This window comes from Mesoplodon densirostris, chromosome 9 (assembly GCF_025265405.1).
Source record: "Mesoplodon densirostris isolate mMesDen1 chromosome 9, mMesDen1 primary haplotype, whole genome shotgun sequence".
Taxonomy (NCBI): domain Eukaryota; kingdom Metazoa; phylum Chordata; class Mammalia; order Artiodactyla; family Ziphiidae; genus Mesoplodon; species Mesoplodon densirostris.
In genome coordinates, this window is record NC_082669.1 from 57878034 (window position 1) to 57897422 (window position 19389).

General features: G+C 36.7%; 1 protein-coding gene across 7 annotated transcripts in view; it reads right to left on the minus strand.

Annotated features, from left to right (window-relative positions):
• AKAP9 (A-kinase anchoring protein 9) overlaps nucleotides 1–19389 on the minus strand; it is a 150828-nt gene that overhangs the window by 47350 nt on the left and 84089 nt on the right. For all 7 annotated transcript variants that reach the window (XM_060108824.1, XM_060108825.1, XM_060108820.1 and 4 more), the window contains 2 exons: nucleotides 17748–17953; nucleotides 9214–9440 (listed from right to left, as the gene is read on the minus strand). In XM_060108824.1, coding sequence (XP_059964807.1) covers nucleotides 9214–9440; nucleotides 17748–17953 — 433 coding nt within the window. The remainder of the gene's footprint in view (nucleotides 1–9213; nucleotides 9441–17747; nucleotides 17954–19389) is intronic.

The following is a 19389-nucleotide window of genomic DNA, read 5'->3' on the forward strand; positions in this document are numbered from 1 at the left end:
GAAAGCACATAAAACCCTTTGCAATCAAAAACAGTTAAAATAATTTCAATTTTAAAGAGGACACCCTTTTAATTAACCAGACTAGCTCATTATCCCCTGGTTTCAGATAATCAAGATTTTAATGTATATTTGAAGGCTATTAATTTGCAGTATAGAGTTATGTTTTTAGCTTTACTTTAATTGTACAATATCAAGCTATTTAGCCTTTTCCCTAGAAATATTTCCCCCAACCTGTAAACCACTTCTGTTGTTCTCTTTTGTATTTTGATTTATTTTTTATTTTTTTAAGTTACTTAATAGACTGAATCCTGGCTACAATACCCTGACAGAGCCCTGATGCTTATAATACACATGCTGGGAGCAACACCTAATGGCAAAGGTATTTCAACACTTCACTAAGGTTTATGTTTTATTTTTATTTTTTTTAATAAATTTATTTGCTTTTTACTTATTTATTTTTGGCTGCACTGGGTTTTCATTGCTGCGAGTGGGGGGCTACTCTTCGTTGCAGTACACGGGCTTCTCACTGCAGTGGCTTCTCTTGTTGTGGAGCACAGGCTATAGGCGCGTGGGCTTCAGTAGTTGTGGCTCGCGGGCTCTAGAGCACAGGCTCAGTAGTTGTGGCACATGGGCTTAGTTGCTCCGCGGCATGTGGGATCTTCCTGGACCAGGGCTTGAACCTGTGTCCCCTGCACTGGCAGGCGGATTCTTAACCACTGTGCCATCAGGGAAGCCCACAGTTTATATTCTAAAATACAACAATGACAAAACAAAATCTTAACTTACAGTACTACTGTTTCATCCTCATAAAAAGGCTCCTTTTTGGAGAAAATATAGAAAAGTACCTTAAGTTCCATTATTCTAAAAAATGATTATTAATAAATTCATGAGAGTTGCCTATAATAAAAATCATTTCTTTGGGAGTAAATTCCTCATTCACTGTTTTCTTCTAACGCCTGAAAGAATCTCTTGGTAAATAATCTCCTATGGCTCTAAACAGTACCTCTGGATTCTGGAAAACTTTAATTGCTAAAACACTACTTCCACATAACAGACTGATGCCTATTTCTACCTGACCCAAGAATCAAGAATCTGAAACAGGGACTTCCCTGGTGGCGCAGTGGTTAAGAATCCACCTGCCAATGCAGGGGACGTGGGTTCAAGCCCTGGTCCAGGAAGATCCCACAAGCCACAGAGCAACTAAGCCCGTGCACCACAACTACTGAGCCTGAGCTCTAGAGCCCACGAGCCACAACAACTGAGCCTGTGCACCACAACTATTGAAGCCCAAGCACCTAGAGCTCGTGCTCCGCAACAAGAGGAGCCACTGCAATGAGCCCGTGCACCACAACCAAGTGTAGCCTCCCCCCACTCTCCACACTAGAGAAAAGCCCACATGCTGCAAAGCAGCCAAAAAAAAAAAAAGAAAGAAAGAAAAGGAATCTAAAACCACACTCTCAAAGATAAAACTTCTCTGCAGAACCACAAAGACACTACTAAATAAAGATAATGTTAAAGAGATTAACTTTCTAAGGGCTTGAGACTAGACTTTCAGCAATTTTACTCCTCTCCCAACAAAAGCCATCCCAACAAAAGCCATCCCAACCAATAAGAAACTGCAATAGGTTGAATACAAGCCTGAATATATTCAATATTTATAGCAGCCTGTCTCAGCAAAAGAGAAGTAAAATCCATCACAGTAAATATATTATTATATGGATTTTGACATGCCATTGGGCAAATCACTTGTGAAATCAAATACATAAAGTAAAATACTCATAAAAGATATTATGAAATCAGGCTATAAAGGCAGATACCCTGATACTTAGTAAAGAAAACGCTTATTAATTCTTTTATTAAAGCAAGATGCATCTATGGAACCTAAAGCAGCCCCTAAACTTAAAACTAAGTACAAGACTTAATCATGATTTCCCACTAAAATTATATAACATATAAAACCAAACCAGTAAAAAAAAAAAAAAAAAAAAGGAAAGAAAGAACCTTGATTATTTGACAGTATTTACATAGACTACAGGGCCTTTTCAGTGAAACTCCTCCCCAACTCCAAACAAAAGCCCACAATCACTGGCAATAACTTCTCTCACCAACCTTAAAGGAGGCAGAGTCTCTCCGATCCAAAGGCCACAGCTTCCACTTGTGTTCCAGATTCCACCCTCACCTACCCCAAGGATCTGGCTCCACAAAGCCCATCCTCTCTGATGTGCATCTTCAACTTTTCCATTGCTACTCAATATAAACACCTGAATCTTCAAAAAAACATTCTGCCCCTTTCAAGCTAATGGTCTCCTGTTTTCTTCACGGCCAGGTATCATGAAATTGCTATCTCTATTTCTTCAACTCTATTTCTGTAAATGTCTGAATTTTGAATTTCTCCTCTATCAACTCCATGAAACTGTTCTCATCAAGGTCACTGATGACACCTATACTGAAATATCCAAAGGACACTAAATCCACAGCATCCGTTACCTTTCTGTGGTATCTGACACTTACGGAAAATCACTCCTCATCTGGCGTTTATGACACTATTCTCTTGATTTTCCTCTCTCATTCTCAATATCTTTTGTAGATTTATCTAACTTTATTCTCTTTTAAATCTCAGCACTCCACCAGGACAAAAAATTAGCTCTGTACACTCTCGAAAACCATGGTTTCAAAAGTCTTTAAAATGATGACAGGGATTCCCTGGTGGCGCAGTGGTTGAGAGTCCGCCTGCCGATGCAGGGGACACAGGTTCGTGCCCCAGTCTGGGAAGATCCCACAGGCCGTGGAGCGGCTGGGCCTGTGAGCCATGGCTGCTGAGCCTGCGTGTCCAGAGGCTGTGCTCTGCAACAGGAGAGGCCACAACAGTGAGAGGCCCGCGTACCGCAAAAAAGAAAAAATGGTGACAACTTCCAATCTAGTTTCCCAAACTCTAGATTCTAGGGAATATCTTCTCCTTCTACGCATTTCAAACTCAGATTACCTAAAACTGAACTCGTTATTCACTTCTTTTGCATCCCCCATCTCAGTAAGGGAAATACACCAACAACTTAGTTGGTCAAGGATTCACGTGTGGTTTCCTCTCCCCTTCCTTATCCCCTACATTCAATGTCACACCAACTTCTATCAAATTCAGCTTCTACAAGTTTTAAAATCACTTCCCTCTTGCCCTAACTTGATTTCTATCCCTTTTCACTGGAATATTTTAAGAGTCTCCTGTTTCTGCACATTCAGCATCTCTCCTCACTATTTTCCTGCCCATATATTCACCCCACTGCTGCCAGAGGAATTCTCTCTAAAACACAAATTTGATATTATTATTTTCTACCAAAAATATTTCAATGACCCCCCACACTTTTCAGCATAAAGTTAAATCTCCTTAACTAAGCCCTCAAGGGACTATGTGCTAACCACCGCTATCCTTCTACCCTCTGTTCCCCACATTCCACCCTGGATGTTTATATCACAAAACTACCCAGTATCCTCAAACACATCATGCTGGTTTATACCAACATGCTATGCCATGTGCCACAAATTTTCTTCTTGACTCACCCACTTAGTTTCTACTTGTCTTGTAAGTCTTTACTTAAAAGACTCATTTTCCCTCTCATTTTCTCTTGAATTATGCTTTCACCTCCATTACTTCACTGAAACTGCTCTTGTAAAGTAACCAACGACCCCCCCCAACACACACACACCTCCCAGATTTCAAAATCTACTCCTCAGGCTATAACATGACCTGTCAGCAGTAACTGACAGAATGATTCACTCCTTTCATTTTCAAAGGGCAGAAAAAGTGGCAGTTAAGAGCATGGACCCTGAAGCCAGACTGCCTGGATTCAAATTCTAACTTACACCTAACTTATAAGCCTGGGCAAGTTCTCCAACTGGTTTCTTTGCTTCTGTCCTGCACCCCTCCATCCCCCCAGTCTATATTTAACAAGGGGGTCAAAGTGATCCTTTTGGTAAATGTAAGTTAGATCAGTTGCTGAAAAATCTCTAATGACCCAGAGCTGGAAACAATTTGTATGTCCTTTGGATAAACATACGGGTGCATCCATTCAATGGAATACTCCTCAGCTCTAAAAAGAAACAAAGTATTAACACACATAGATGAATCTTATAAGTATTTTGTTAAGACAATGAAACCAGACCCAAAATAATGCATAATGTATGATTTCATTAATGACACTCTGGAAAAGACAAAACTATAGGGACAGAAAGCAGCTGGTGATTTTCAAGGGCAGGAGGTGGAGGAGGGGCTGACTATAAAAGAACAGAGCAGCACCAGGGAATTTTGGGGTGATAGAAATGTTCTGTTTTATGTTTGTGGTGGTAGACACATAACTCTATGCATCTGTCACAACCAAAAGAACTGTCTATGCACAAATGAAATTTACCATATGTAAATTTTAAAAAAATTAACCAAAGTGTGGGGGAACCCAAAATGGAATAAAAATTATAATAAATAATTCTTATTGTATTAAAAGTGAATAACAAAACCACACTAAAGGCATGGGGAGAAAAGAGTTAACCTATGATACTTTGAAAAACAGTATTTTAATTGTGTACGGTAAGGCTAAAAACCAAAAACTACTGTACATAAATACTGCACTCTAGTTAGTAAATTTGTTTTTCACAGGGATATAGGTTAGCAACTGTAAAATTACTTTATGGGTATATATGGGTATGAAATTACTTTATGGGTATAAATGTTTAACAAATGAATAAAACTACTGTAGATTATGAGAGCCTGGTTTCTCGCCTTTGGAGAACAAAGTTAAAAAGGAAAGGGGAAAGGGGAGAAAGAATGCTGTGGTACTAGATGGGGACTGGAGGTATCGATATGAAATTATATTTCTATTATAGATACAGAAAGATATAAAAATAAATATATATGCAAGGATTAATACACTACATATATTTTCAAACTGTCTGCTGAGAGGACCATAACACCTTAGTTAACAATAAGCACATATAGCACCCAGGTCTTGGTTTCTAATTATCTTTCTCCAATAAAGGGAACTTGAATTCCTTGGAGAAGTAGTTGACTCTAGGGCTGGGGCAGGGAAAATACAAGATGGGCCTGGAGTCTCTGATAGTGCAAATGCTCAAAAGAGTAAGCATTTTGAAAGTGCACAAGTGCCAACCTGAAAGAGTTCTTACTGCCAAAGCTGGAACAAAACAAACTACTGTAGTATTGGATTATAAACCACTGAAAAAAATGAATAGCTATGAGTTCATATGAAACTCGATTAGTTAAGTAAATAAATGTGAGTGAAGAAACAGCTCTTGGGACTTCCCTGGTGATGCAGTGGTTAAGACTCCGCCTGCCAACGCAGGGGACACGGGTTCAATCCCTGGTCCGGGAAGATCCCACACGTCGTGGAACAACTAAGCCCGTGTGCCACAACTACTGAGCCTGCGCTCTAGAGCCCACGCTCCTAGAGCCCGTGCTCTGCAACAAGAGAAGCCACTGCAATGAGAAGCCCACGCACTGCAACAAAGAGGAGCCCCCACTTGCCACAACCAGAGAAAGCCTGCGTGCAGCAAAAAAAAATAATAAATAAATAATAGAAAAAAGAAACAGCACTTACAGAATAATTCCAATCAATAAATGAAGGAATGATGAATGAATGATGATAGAAAATCACCACTGGAACACCACAGTAATAACTGTGCAGGCAAGATCTACCAATGGATGCTAAGATTAGTGTATGGAAGTTTAAAGAGAAACAGGAAATTTGCATAGTATCAAACAGTGTAGAAACCCAGCTAACACCACAAGTAATCGAGATTAACAGCACCTGTAATTAAGACATGTGCCTTTCGATTTGACACAGAGAAGGGCACATAACTTCAGTGGTATTCTTGTCAAAAATGAATAAGCTTCATGTAATCATGAGAAAATAGACAAAATCACACTGAGGGATATTCTACAAAATAACTGGCCAGTCCTTTTCAAGTGTCAAGGTCATGAAAGGCAAAGAAAGACTCAGGAACTAACAGAGTCTGGAGAAGATGAAGACATGACAACTAAATGCAATGTGCGATCCTGGAATAGATCCTAGAACAGAAAAAGGGCATTAGTGGGAAAACTGGTAAAATCCAGTCTGTAGTTTATAGTATTGTACCACTTTTAATTCCTAAGTTTTGATAACTATAGTGTGATTACACAAGATGTGAACATTAGGGAAAGTTGAGTGAAGAGTACATGGGTACTCTTGGTGCTAGTTTTGCAACTTTTCTGTAAGTCTGAAATTACTTCAAAATGACAAGTTAAAAAATTGTACCCAATGACTACCTCTCTTTAAGAATTAAATTCCAAGTTCCATGTGATCTGGTTCCCAGGTATCACTATGACCTCGTCTCCCACACTTTGTCCACTCTTCTTGCTCCAGCTACACTGGCCTCTTTGTCAACCACACAAAGAACTAGCACGTGGCCACCTCAATGACCACCTCAGGGCCTCGTACTCACTATTCCTTTGCCTGAAACATTCTTCCCCAACTTACCTATGTGGCTGTCTCCCATACTTCCTTAAGGTAGATGCTTGACTATCACAGTATCAGAGAGGTCTTCCTTAATTTTCCTACGTAAAATGTCCTCTTCCCCCATCATGGTCTACCTCCCCCATTTTATTTTCCTTCACAGTAGGTATCACCATCCGGCATACTATGTTTATTTATTATCAGTCCCCACCATTATATTGTAACCTCTGTGAGAGTAGGGACTTTGTACATTTTGTTCAGTGCTGCACCTCCAGTATCTAGAAGAGCAATTGTTACGTACCAGGTGTTCAATAAATTTGATGAATAAGTGAGTCATCTCAAAGCATCGAGTCCTCCAATAAGCTTTACTTGTTCTTACCTTACCCTAAACTGTCAGATGCTGCTCTCTTTTCTACTCTCAGGGTATCCTATGCAGAGCTATTTACCTGAATTTCTCTTTCACTGCAAGCAAAAAAAAGATATAGCAGTGTCAGTTCTGTTTTAGATTTTTTTATGACAAGTGAAAAAGAATCAAGATAAAAGGGAAATATTCCATTATGAAGAAGAACCAAATAATGACTCATTAAAAAGAAAATGGAATATTAGTCATTTCACAAAGAGGACTACAGATTATTTTGCATCAATCTGACTGTTAAAAATATTCATCATGTTCAGAATAATTTTAGTTATTAATGAGAATATTCTGAAGAAGTCAATGTCTTTAAACATCTCTCCATTGAAGAGTAGTAACTGAACTAAATTTAAAGAAAATCTTACAGAGCTCCTATTCCCACTGCCTTAAAAATATAATTCATCTAAGAAAAATGATTTTTATATCAAGTGTCAACAACTACTTCAACCTTTTATATAACAGATATTAGTAGAACACTTCAAAATTCCGCTAGAATAATGTGAATATTATAATAATTTCTAGGTCAGTGGTTCTCAAACTTTAGTCTGTATCAGTATCACCTAAAGGACTTGTTAAAACACAGGTTTGGGGGCCCCATCATTCAGTAGGTCTGGGGTGGGGACTGAGAATTTACATTCAGAACAACTCTTTAGTGATGTTTATGTTGCTGCTTTAGAGACCACACTTTGAGAACTACTTACTGCTCTGGGCAAAATTTCTGTGATCTATTCAGTGATATTTAAACTAAAACAATACAGTAAAATCTACATAACATATTGCCGCTTTAGTATTTAACAAATGGAGAATCATCAGGCTCCTACTGTACCTCACTACCTGGACACATAAACAGATTTGATAAGCTGTAATCTTAGCCTGGAAGACTGAGTGTTTCAGGTGGATCTCCCGCACTTGTCTGTTGACAGTGTTAATGGATTATGGGAAAGTTTCTCTTCAGTAGCCTGTAGGAACAAGTCCAACCACTGATCGTTTCTGATTTATATACCCTTTTTCCATGGGGCGTGTCAAATGACAAATATATTGCATTAACTAGATTGTCCATAAATTACAATGAGTATCAGGTAGCAGCAACAGTATTAACAGAGCTCAAGATCCAGGTCAAGAGTATTTAATAGTGGTCAAAAAAGGAAAAGTATTAACAGCTGTTCTCATGGTATAAAAGATAAACACAGAAATTAAATACCAACGTGGCTGAAATAAGCAAAAAAGAAAAAAAAAAGCAAGATCATGTAGAAATTCAGTATAGAATCATCTGTATGACTTTCACAGGATAAAAGGAATAATTATGATGCATATTCAAGCATTAAAAGTGCTGAAAAGCAACAGCTGAAAATGCCAGAATTGGCTCAGTTTACTAAGGAGAGTAGCATCCAATAGTCATTGCTACTGCAGAAACAGAATAATTTCTTGAAGAAAAAAAAGTAGCATCAATGGAGGCCAGACATAAGAAATAGCAAGAGATCAAAGATACTCTTTCAACTTCTCAACTTTTGTTTAAAATGCACATGGGATCTAGAATACTCTGAATAAAGATATCAGTGAAAAATGTTAATAATACTGGCCCTGTAGCTTATGACAATGAAGCACTCATTTGATTAAGAGTTGTGATTCTACAGTTAAATTAAATATTTTTAAAATAAGTGAAATTACTTCATTTTAAAACAGCAAACAATTTTTAAAATTCTGCATAGAGTACTTAAGAGACAATTACTATACAGAGTATAAAAATTTTATAGACAGAGAAAATTGCAAGTTAAGGTATAAATACAATGGTATATACTCTCAAAAGTTCTATGAAAACAATACTTCAATGTAGAAACTGTCCCTCACTCTAATTTCCTACCAAGGTAGTAAAGTGAGGTATTCTAATCATATTTGTGAAAAGAATGTAAAAATCACGGGAAGGAATGGTAAGCTTGATCTGTTATATTTAATAGTACTGCTATGACATACTTGAGCACACAGTTTGCTTTAGAGATTCCTTATACCATTCCTTCAAATAAATAATATATATTATAATGGAATATTTCATACAATAGTAAAGTTAAAATCTCTTTTGGTATCAAAAAAAGTAATGTGTAAGAGTCTAGAAAAATCTGAAAATTAAAACATTGAATTTTAGAATTTAAAGACTCCATCAGCAATTAGTTGTCACAAAGACAACCAATTATTAAAGGGGAACCAAACTAGATTTCTGTGAGACAGTAAAGAGAAAACATTTAGTTCTCGTTCCCTGGCTTAAAAGAAAACTTATTTCCAACTCAGTATATATTAGCAACATAAGGAGGTTACCTGACTACTAGTTTCACTTATGGCTTCTAGGAGTTTTTCAACTGCCGCTTGTAGTCGAGAGCTAATGTTCAGCATAAGTTCTTCATTCTCAGGGTCTATTTCATTTCCAGTAAAGCCACTCCTCATGAGCTGCTGTGACAGCTCCGTTCCTTCCTCAGTTACTTTGGACCACATGCTATTGTCACTCCTTGGTATATCACTTCCAGAATAAGAGGGTTTAGATTCATCTGTAACCAGAAAAACAGTATTTTAAATGTATAAATCAATTATAATAATTATAGTAAAAAAAAAAAAGGTTACAAAATAAAATCAAATTAAAACTTGAAATCATTGGAACTATAAGGTATCTTAGTTAACACTGCAACAAAACAAATAAAATAGGCAAATACAGAATGTAATATTATTTGATAACCTACCAGGTATAAGAAGGGGAAGAATAATGCTATGCTAGCTAATAGGGCTTGGCAGAAATTAATATTTGGGATAATTAGTATTTTTTCTTTAATAAAAAATTTAAAACACCTTTCAACAGATATTTACTAAATGCCCATCACGTAGGGTTTACTAAGTAATGGAGACACATAGGTGGCAAGATTTGGTTCCTATCCGCAAGGACATTACACATGGTGTAATGAAAAACAAATATCTAAACAACATGAAAAGAAAACGTTGTGCAATGGGATATTCCAGGTGTATGGAACGACAGAAGGGCTTGATTTTGCATGGAACAGACCCTTTGATTTCTAAGCACTATACTGGGCAGCATCACCTGATCGGCTAGACAGTAAAAGGGACTAAAATCTTTTTGCAACTTGCTACTTTTGTAATAGCTATCCTGGGAAAAGGTTAGACTAATAAGCAGTTCTAATTTTAACTATGGACTTGTGTTTCCACACTAGTCTTTTTTCTTATGTAAAGAAAACTGAGTTTACCTGGGCAGAAGATAAAGCTTTAGAAGCGTTTTCTCTAAACTGAAATAAAAGCATATGTTATTTATCACTGCCAGGGAATACAGTACTTACCTGTGGGCAGCATGCTACAATCGAACAATGAAATTTCCTGAAGAGGAATCACCTATTCTTTTATTACAAGTAGTAGATATTTCTTATCAGTAACTGTACAAAGTTAACAAATTAAAGTCACAAGAAATTGTAATTTCCAAAGTACCTGGAATAAACATTCAGTTTGATACAATCACCCAGGAGAATAAGAGCTATTTATTAAAAAGTCTTGCTAAAGTAGCTGATGTCATATGGAAGTCTCTCAATCTCATGTAGTAATGATATCAGATGCGGTTTCAGATACAAAATCTGAACTCAGCACAATTCAACATTTTATTTATTTATTTTTGGCTGCCTTGGGCCTCCACTGCTGCACGTAGGTTTTCTCTAGCTGCAGCGAGCGGGGGCTACTCTTCATTGCAATGCGTGGGCTTCTCACTGTGGTGGTTTCTCTTGTTGTGGAGCACGGGCTCTAGGCTCCTGGGCTTCAGTAGTTGTGGCGCATGGGCTTAGTTGCTCTGCAGCATGTGGGATCTTCCTGGACCATGGCTCGAACCTGTGTACCCTGCATTGGCAGGTGGATTCTTAACCACTGTGCCATCAGGGAAGTCCCAGCACAATTCAAGATTCACTAAACACCTCCTCTGTGTAAGTCACTGGCTGAAGAATCCAAAACTGCATTCTAGAAAATGACACTGTGTGGACCTTTTTTCTTTTTTAAGGTCTTTATTGAATTTGTTAGAATACTGCTTCTGTTTTATGTTTTGGTTTTTTGGCCAGTGAGGCATGTGGGATCTTTGCTCCCCGACAGGGATCGAACCCACATCCCCTGCATTGGAAGGCAAAGTCAACCACTGGACCACCAGGGAAGTCCCTAGAGAAAATGACTTTAAATGTTTGCTACTACATAGGTTTATCTAATTCTTAGTGTAGCAGCAAATACAATTTCATTCTGCATTTTTATTTTCAAAACTGAAAAACAACAACTAGACTGGTATTTACTTACATTATTCCACATATTCAAAACTGAATGTCTTGATAATAGGGATTAACAGTTTATAAATATTCATGAGTTCAAAATGATCTTAGAATTCAGAATGAGTTCAGATAAAGTACAGAACAATGTATATTACAAAGCCAGTAAATAAAATTAATGTAGTCTAGAAAATAAATGATATTTTTGATGAAGTTATGGAAGCAAGAAAAATTAGTTTACAACTGGTGTTAAAAAAACTAAAAATACCTATGTAATATAGCATCTTTATCTAAGGAATTAAATGCATTCTAGGGACATTTCCTTTTAATGGATACAGAGAATCTGACAAATCTCAGGAAAGATGATAGTCTGATATAATGGGCAATCAAGGCAGCTTTGTGGGGTGCAAGTATGTGGCAAAGCAAGGATGAGGTAGGGGAGAGAGCAGAAAAAAGGTTGCTAGAAAGTAGGCTGGATCCAAGTTGTGAATGGTCTTAAATTTTTCAGGAACCTGGGTTTTTTTGTTATAAATAATGGGGAAGTAACTCGTTTTTTGAGCAGGAAGATAATACCAAATGTGTGAATCAGGAAGCAAACTGCAGCAATGCAGAGGAAGGGTTGGAGAAGGAGAAGAGTCTGGTTAGAATACTATTTCAATTGCCCAGATAAGAAATGTTAAAGACAGACGGGGGGGCTGGTCACAGGTTGGAAAAAACTGAATGTATAAGACAAGAGAGAAAGAAAAGCAGTAAAAGATGACTCTGGGTTTCCAGCTTAGATGATTCTTAGAGGACAGAAGAGTCATTAAAAGAAATACTAAAAAATTAGGAGAAAGTATACAGAGTAAGCATGACAAATGATCAGTCTGAAGTGTTAATGGGCTATGTGGAGGAGGGAAGTCAACTTCTGGAAATATGGGTCTGTAGAGACTTAGGAGGCACTGTAGAAAGGTGAGAGTTGAACCTTGGAAGTAGACACGTTTGCTTTAGGAGCAATATTGAGTGAGAAGAGGACAAACATGGTTGGAGCATAAGCCAACAGAAGAACCTTTGTTAAAAAAAAAGTCAGAGAAAGACAGGAGAGAGATGTTCCAGGAGACGAGAGAATGCTTCAGAAAGAGAGAGACTTCAATAATGCTATTTGTCTAGAAAGTCAAACGGGACAAGGACTGAGAAGATGCTACTGGATGTGACAATCAGAAGGTCACTGCTGTCCTTAGAACAGCTTTGGTACTATAGGAACAGAAACCAAAGCTGGTGGAAGAAAGAGCTGGTCTAATCTCTCATAGAGTTTGTTGCGGTTTACCTTAAGCGGGGAGCAAAGTTGAGAAAAAACAATTTTTTTTTATTATGAAGATATCAGCATGTTTTAGGGTACAGAGAAGGAATCCATGGTGAGGAAAAAACCTGAAGATACTATATATTGCATGGGAGCAAATCTCAAACACAAAATACAAAGGATATATAAAACAAACTGGCTTATAAAAAGCCACTGAATGTTAATTTTTTAAATGGCTAATAAAAAATAGGCGTTAAAGTACTTAGAAAATATGAAGATGTGAACCAGCTTAATGTATTTTACTGATAACATTTTGAAGATATAAACAAATGAATAAAAATAATCAAATATGTTCCAATGAAGATACAGAACTTTGTTTATTCCAGTGAAATAAAGGAATGAGAACAACATCAAACTTGTACTGTATTTATTATAACTAGTCTTTGGCAGGAAAAATTAGAGAAAAAGATAAATTGGCAGGGCAATTTTATAAAATGCCAATAGAAATCTCAGAATGACCAGTCTGGTGAAAAGAATCATGATTTCAGATTGGCCAACCACTCAGATCTGTGTCTTAAACATGGTAGATGATGGTTATTCAAAAGGTCTTCAGTCACTTTTTTTATGGATTTTACCATGTTCATTCCATACAGATAGTAAGAAGCTTCTCAGTTTAAGCAGGGTGGGTGATAGGATAGAGCATTCCTCTGCCCCAGTGGCCTGAAGATCTCGGGGGTTCTAAATGGAAACCACTGACTCTTGTCTGACTCTTACACTTAACAGATGAGTAAACTGAAGTGAGGCCCCAGGAGGCTAACAGACTTGCTCAAGGTCACAGTGAGCTAGAACAAGGACCTCCTCATACTAATCCAGTGTTCTTGTTGTAACAACACACTGCTCCAAAAAAAGCTGCAGCAAATAAGATTTAGTCCCTGGTCTTCTAAGCGGGATGTATGTATTTTACTACTGAATCATCACAGTGTAGACCTAAAGGACCTCTTCTTTCAACATTATCTTAGGGGAACTCATTTTTACGAACTAGTCTAATATTCACTCAAGTTCAAGCGATTTCACATTGGCTCAAAATTTCCCTTCAATTTCATAAACTAGGTTGCTCTTACAAGGAAGCAAACATTAGCAAGTCAATTATTTATTTTTTTAGAGAGTTAACAAGTCCACACATGTTTAAACTCTAAACAAGTTCAGACTTGAGGGCTGCAAATAGATTACAAGTGCTACTGCTCACAACAAAAGGTCATATATAAAAATTGAAAAGCAAGAGTTCCTTCATAATCAGATTAAAACTGAGCTTTTTGTTATATTAAATAAGACATAAAAGAAATATTTCAAAAGTTTATTTTAGTTTTTACAATAATACTTTCATTAAAAATCTGAAGAAACATCTGAAAAATTCTTACGTATGGAACATGGTGTCAATATTTTAAAGACATTATCTTCTTCAGTTTTAAATTATAAATTCTATTAATTCAATATTTCCTTCAAGATGCAAAGTGAATCTAAGTGCCCCCAAATGATACTAGTGATCTTCCTAATTTTGTTATTAAGACTAGCACATCACTGCCAAACACAAAAATATAAAAACTAATTAAATGGAAATTACACATAACAGCAGCAAAATTCTTACCTCTGCTTTACTAGTCTTCATACTGTATTTCTTAGCAGAGGATTTAATTTTTCCTTTTGTATCTTAATATTATTCTTTCAGTATCTATTAACAGTTAAATAATTAAATATTTATTTCAAAAGGCTTAATTGATTCAAATACATAAAGTGGTATTAAGTAAAACATTAAGTACCATGGTTTTTTATTTTGCCTTGAATCGGAATTTCCGTGCCTCCTTCACTGGACTGAAATTGGTGTAAAGCAGAGAGCAAAAAGACATTGTTCAATACAACTGTATAACTGAACTGATTAAATTACTTATAATTGAAAAACTACTCTATTATTGGATATCTTAAAATAGGACATAGACATATTTAATCTATTTGGGAGACTCAGATGCATAACCATGCATAAGAAAGTAGGCTAGGAGATGTGATGTCCTTCCAGGTCTGCCTTCTCACAGAAAAGGAATATAACATAATCCTCTAAGCTACATGTAAAAGAATGAAATTAGAACACTCCCTAACACCATACACAAAAATAAACTCAAAATGCATTAAAGACCTAAATGTAATGCCAGATACCGTTAAGACTCTTAGAGGAAAAACAGGCGAAACACTCTCTGACATAAATTAAACATAATCACATAATCACAGCAAGATCCTTTTTGACCCACCTCCTAGAGTAATGAAAATAAAAACAAAAATAAACAAATGGGACCATGTGAAACTCAGAAGCTTTTGCACAGCAAAGGAAACTATAAACAAGATGAAAAGACAACCCTCAGAATGGGAGAAAGTATTTGCAAACGAAGCAACTAACAAAGGATTAATCTCCAAAATATACAAGCAGCTCATGCAGCTTGGTATCAAAAAAACAAACAACCCAATCAAAATATGGGCAGAAGACCTAAATAGACATTTCTCCAAAGAAGACATACAGATGGCCAACAAACACATGAAAAGATGCTCAGCATCACTAATTATTAGAGAAATGCAAATCAAAACTACAATGAGGTTATCACCTCATACAGGTCAGAATGGCCATCATCACAAAATCTACAAACAATAAATGCTAGAGAGGCTGTGAAGAAAAGGGAAACCTCTTGCACTGTTGGTGGGAATGTAAATTGATACAGCCATTTTGGAGAACAGTATGGAGGTTCCTTAAAAAAACTAAAAATAGAACTACCATGTGACCCACCAATCCCACTACTGCGCATAGACCCAGAGAAAACCATAACTCAAAAAGACACATACACCCCAATGTTCACAGCAGCACTATTTACAATAGCCAGGACATGGAAACAACCTAAATGTCCATCACCAGAGGAATGGAAAAAGAAGATGTGGTACATATATACAATGGAATATTACACAGCCATAAAAAGGAACGAAATTGGGTCATTTGTAGAGACGTGGATGGACCTAGAGTCTGTCATACAGAGTGAAGTGAGAAAGAATATCATATATTAATGCATATATGTGGAATCTGAAAAACTTGGTATAGACGATCTTATTTACAAAGCAGAAAAACAGAGACACAGACGTAGAGAACAAATGCATGGATACCAAGAGTGGGGGGCGGGGGGGATGAATTGGGAGAGTGGGATTGACATATATATACACTATTGATACTATGTATAAAACAGATAACTAATGAGAACCTACTGTACAGCACAGGAACTCTACTCAATGCTCTGTGGTGACCTAAATGGGAAGGAAATCCAAAAAAGAGGGGATATATGTTTATGTATAGCTGATTCGCTTTGCTGTATAGTAGAAACTAACACATTATAAAGCAACTATACTCCAATAAAAATTAAAAATAATAAATAAATAAAATAAAAGTAACACAACAACAACAACAACAACAAATTACCAATTTATTCCTTTTTATAACTATGGGAACACCGCTCTAAAAGTGAGTTTGCTGTCTTTTAAGATATGTTGTTTGGGGCTTCCCTGGTGGCGCAGTGGTTAAGAATCCACCTGCCAATGCAGGGGACATGGGTTCGAGCCCTGGTCCGGGAAGATCCCACATGCCGCAGAGCAACTAAGCCCATGCGCCACAACTAAGCCTGCACTCTAGAGCCCGCGAGCCACAACTACTGAGCCAGTGTGCCACAACTACTGAAGCCCGCGTGCCTAGAGCCCATGCTCTGCAACAAGAGAAGCCACCACAATGAGAAGCTCGTACACTGCAATGAAGAGTAGCCCCCGCTCTCCACAACTAGAGAAAGCCTGCACACAGCAACGAAGACCCAACACAGCCAAAAATAAACAAATAAATAAATAAATTTATTAAAAAAAAAAAAAAGATACGTTGTTTGCCGAATACTTCAGCAACCACTCGGAGAAGTGTCTAGGAGAACTGCTGACAAAAAAAGCACAAAATATTCTTGTAATGTACAGAACCTTCCTCAGAGTGTCTTTTGAACATGGTGTAGGTCTTACCTGTAGCACAGCAAAATGCCCCCTTTCCCAAATGGTCAAGTGAAACTAGTTTATGAGACAATTGTTTTTAAAAAAACATAATTTGGGCTTCCCTGGTGGCGCAGCGGTTGAGAGTCCGCCTGCTGATGCAGAAGACATGGGTTCGTGCCCCGGTCTGGGAAGATCCCACATGCTGCGGAGCGGCTGGGCCCGTGACCCGTGGCTGCTGAGCCTGCGCTCCGCAACGGGAGAGGCCACAACAGTGAGAGGCCCGCATACCACAAAAAAACAAAACAACAACAACAACAAAACCCATAATTTGATAAATACTTTTACAATGAGATCAAGAAAATATTACTTAATTCTTTTCTATACATCAAGATTCATATGCAGAAAACACATAGCCCTTGACTGAGAACTTAACCAAGAGTGAACTTAATTAAAAAAAATACTTCTACAAAGTTTGAAAAGAGTCAGTTTGAAAGTTTAAAGTTACAGTATTATTTTGGCTCTTACTTTACTAAAAGCAGTTTTTAAAATTATCTTTGAATTCAACTAAGTTTTTAGAATCAATTTTACTTAAATTCCAAATCAAGCTTTTCTCTGCACTTAGAAACATATTACTGGCCAACCTGTAATTAAGTAAACTTTCTCTAAGTGGGATAATTTCTTCTCGTTGCTCCACATGAAACTTAACAAACAGAATGTTCTCAAAAATTGCATAAACTGGCATTTTTATTTTTAGATGATTGGCTTCCAACTGGGGAGAAGTTCTTGGGTATGGAATGGTAGTGAGGGAAGGCCTTGCTCTTCTGGTCCAAGCGTCCAGATCCTATCTTTCTCCATCTGACAAAAACTCTTCCCTTTAGAGGGTGGTTTCAGAATGTTGCTTATACCTCACAGATATTGGTAAGAGACCTGAGTGGTGATATGGAATTTTTCTTTTATTGGTGGAGAAATTAAACAGCCTTTGGTTTATGTAGCAGAGTAATAACCCTGAGTATATGTAATGACAACTCTAAGACACCCATTTGCAAATGCTAAACAATAACGGTGTCTTAAGAAGAGTGGCTCTAGTGTATTTGCGTTTGGAGGTCTTTTTATTGGAAAATACTTTAATATTCTCTCTTCTGTATTTTCAACACTAGTAAAGCGCCCTGAACTCAGCAAGATTTACTGAAGATAATGACAAGAGTTTCAACAGCATATAAAACTTTTACCTCCTGTGTGTTCCTCATGGACACACGACTTTATTGGTGTCTCTGCTTCTGACCTCCAAATCTGGCTGGTCAGTGACTGGCCTTTACTAGATCTATCTAGAATACCAAGGACATGGCGACCAATTGTTTCTTCAACAGCTGCTGTTGTCTTTACAACTTCTAAGAGGATCTTCAGAAGTCTGCTATTAGCTTTCTGGAGTGTATACCTGTATAGATAAGGAAACATTTATTAAAATATTTAATCTTTTTAAAGCAAACGCTTATGTTCCACAAAAAAATACACTACAAAATATTTGACTTAAAAAATAAAACTAAAAAATAAAAAATAAAACTTCATATGATCCTATTACAATAATATACAATAGCACTTACAATGAAGTGCTTTTTGTGTTTATTTTATAATTATAAATTTTGTTTTCTTCTGAAAAATTTTCATCAGTGAACTATAATATTTTTTGAAAATGTGCAGCATTTTACTGACCTGAAAGAAATCAAATAACTAAATTTTTAAGCCAGTAGAGTTTGAAAATTAGAAGAAGATTTTAGGGAGATGCAAAATTTCAGTCTTAAAAAGTGTGGCAGTACCTAAGCAAATGCAAGTTATTGAGCTGGTAATACCATTGATGGTTACTCTTATATATTTTACATTTAATCTTCTTTTATGTTAAATAATATATTTTAAAATAAATTCAAAAATTCCACCAGAAAAAAATATGCTTTTATTTCTGTAACTTAATGGTGATGATCTACATGGTTAAACTACAAAAACAGGCAGAGACCTGTTTTTAAAAAGGTCTATAGTACAATTTCATTATCTGCTAACACCAGAGGTAATATACCCCGAGCAGTTGATTATTATATCTGCTCCAGAGACAGAAACTTCTCAAGTTACATATACCACACTCATTTCAGCCAGGAGAAGGAACCTATTTTCAACCAAATGGAATAGTGCATCTCTCATTTTTTACAGGTAATACATTCTTATTTAAAAAAATTTTTTAAATGCTCCTAACCACCCACCAAAATATCTTAGTACTCACAGACAATCACGGTTAACATTTTAATGCCTAGCCTTCTAGACATTTGCCCTCCTCTTCCTCTCTCATAAATACAGACATTTTAAAAACAAAAATAGGATTATCCTGGACAAAGTGTTTTCATAAGCTTTCATTTTTCCTTAACATAAACATCTTCATGTGTCAAGAAATATACTTCCCTAAACGGTGACTCAGAAGGTTAATGATTAACCTTTTGAATAACTAAACAACTCTCTTGTCCTAACAGCTTAATTCAACAAAGGTACTACAGTGGCAAACTATATATTTAATACATGGAGACAAAAGAAGAAACTTTCATGGTAAAGGTCCTCTGACTTAATGACAGTTTCTCTCTCAACTTCACACTATGGGAGATCACTGACAAGCTGGTTAAAGGATATCTGTTTTCACAGGCACGTGACATAACTATTTTAAGACAAAGTAATAAATGGAGCGGTCTTCCTTCAGTATTTGTCAAGTGAAAAAGACAGTTCTACTTTTACACCTAGATCAAGTTCTCTGGTTACATAAGCAAGGAGATTAAAAATAAAACTCTAAATAATTTAGTTATTAGTAGGAAGTAAGTAAAGGGTTTTACTTCTAGA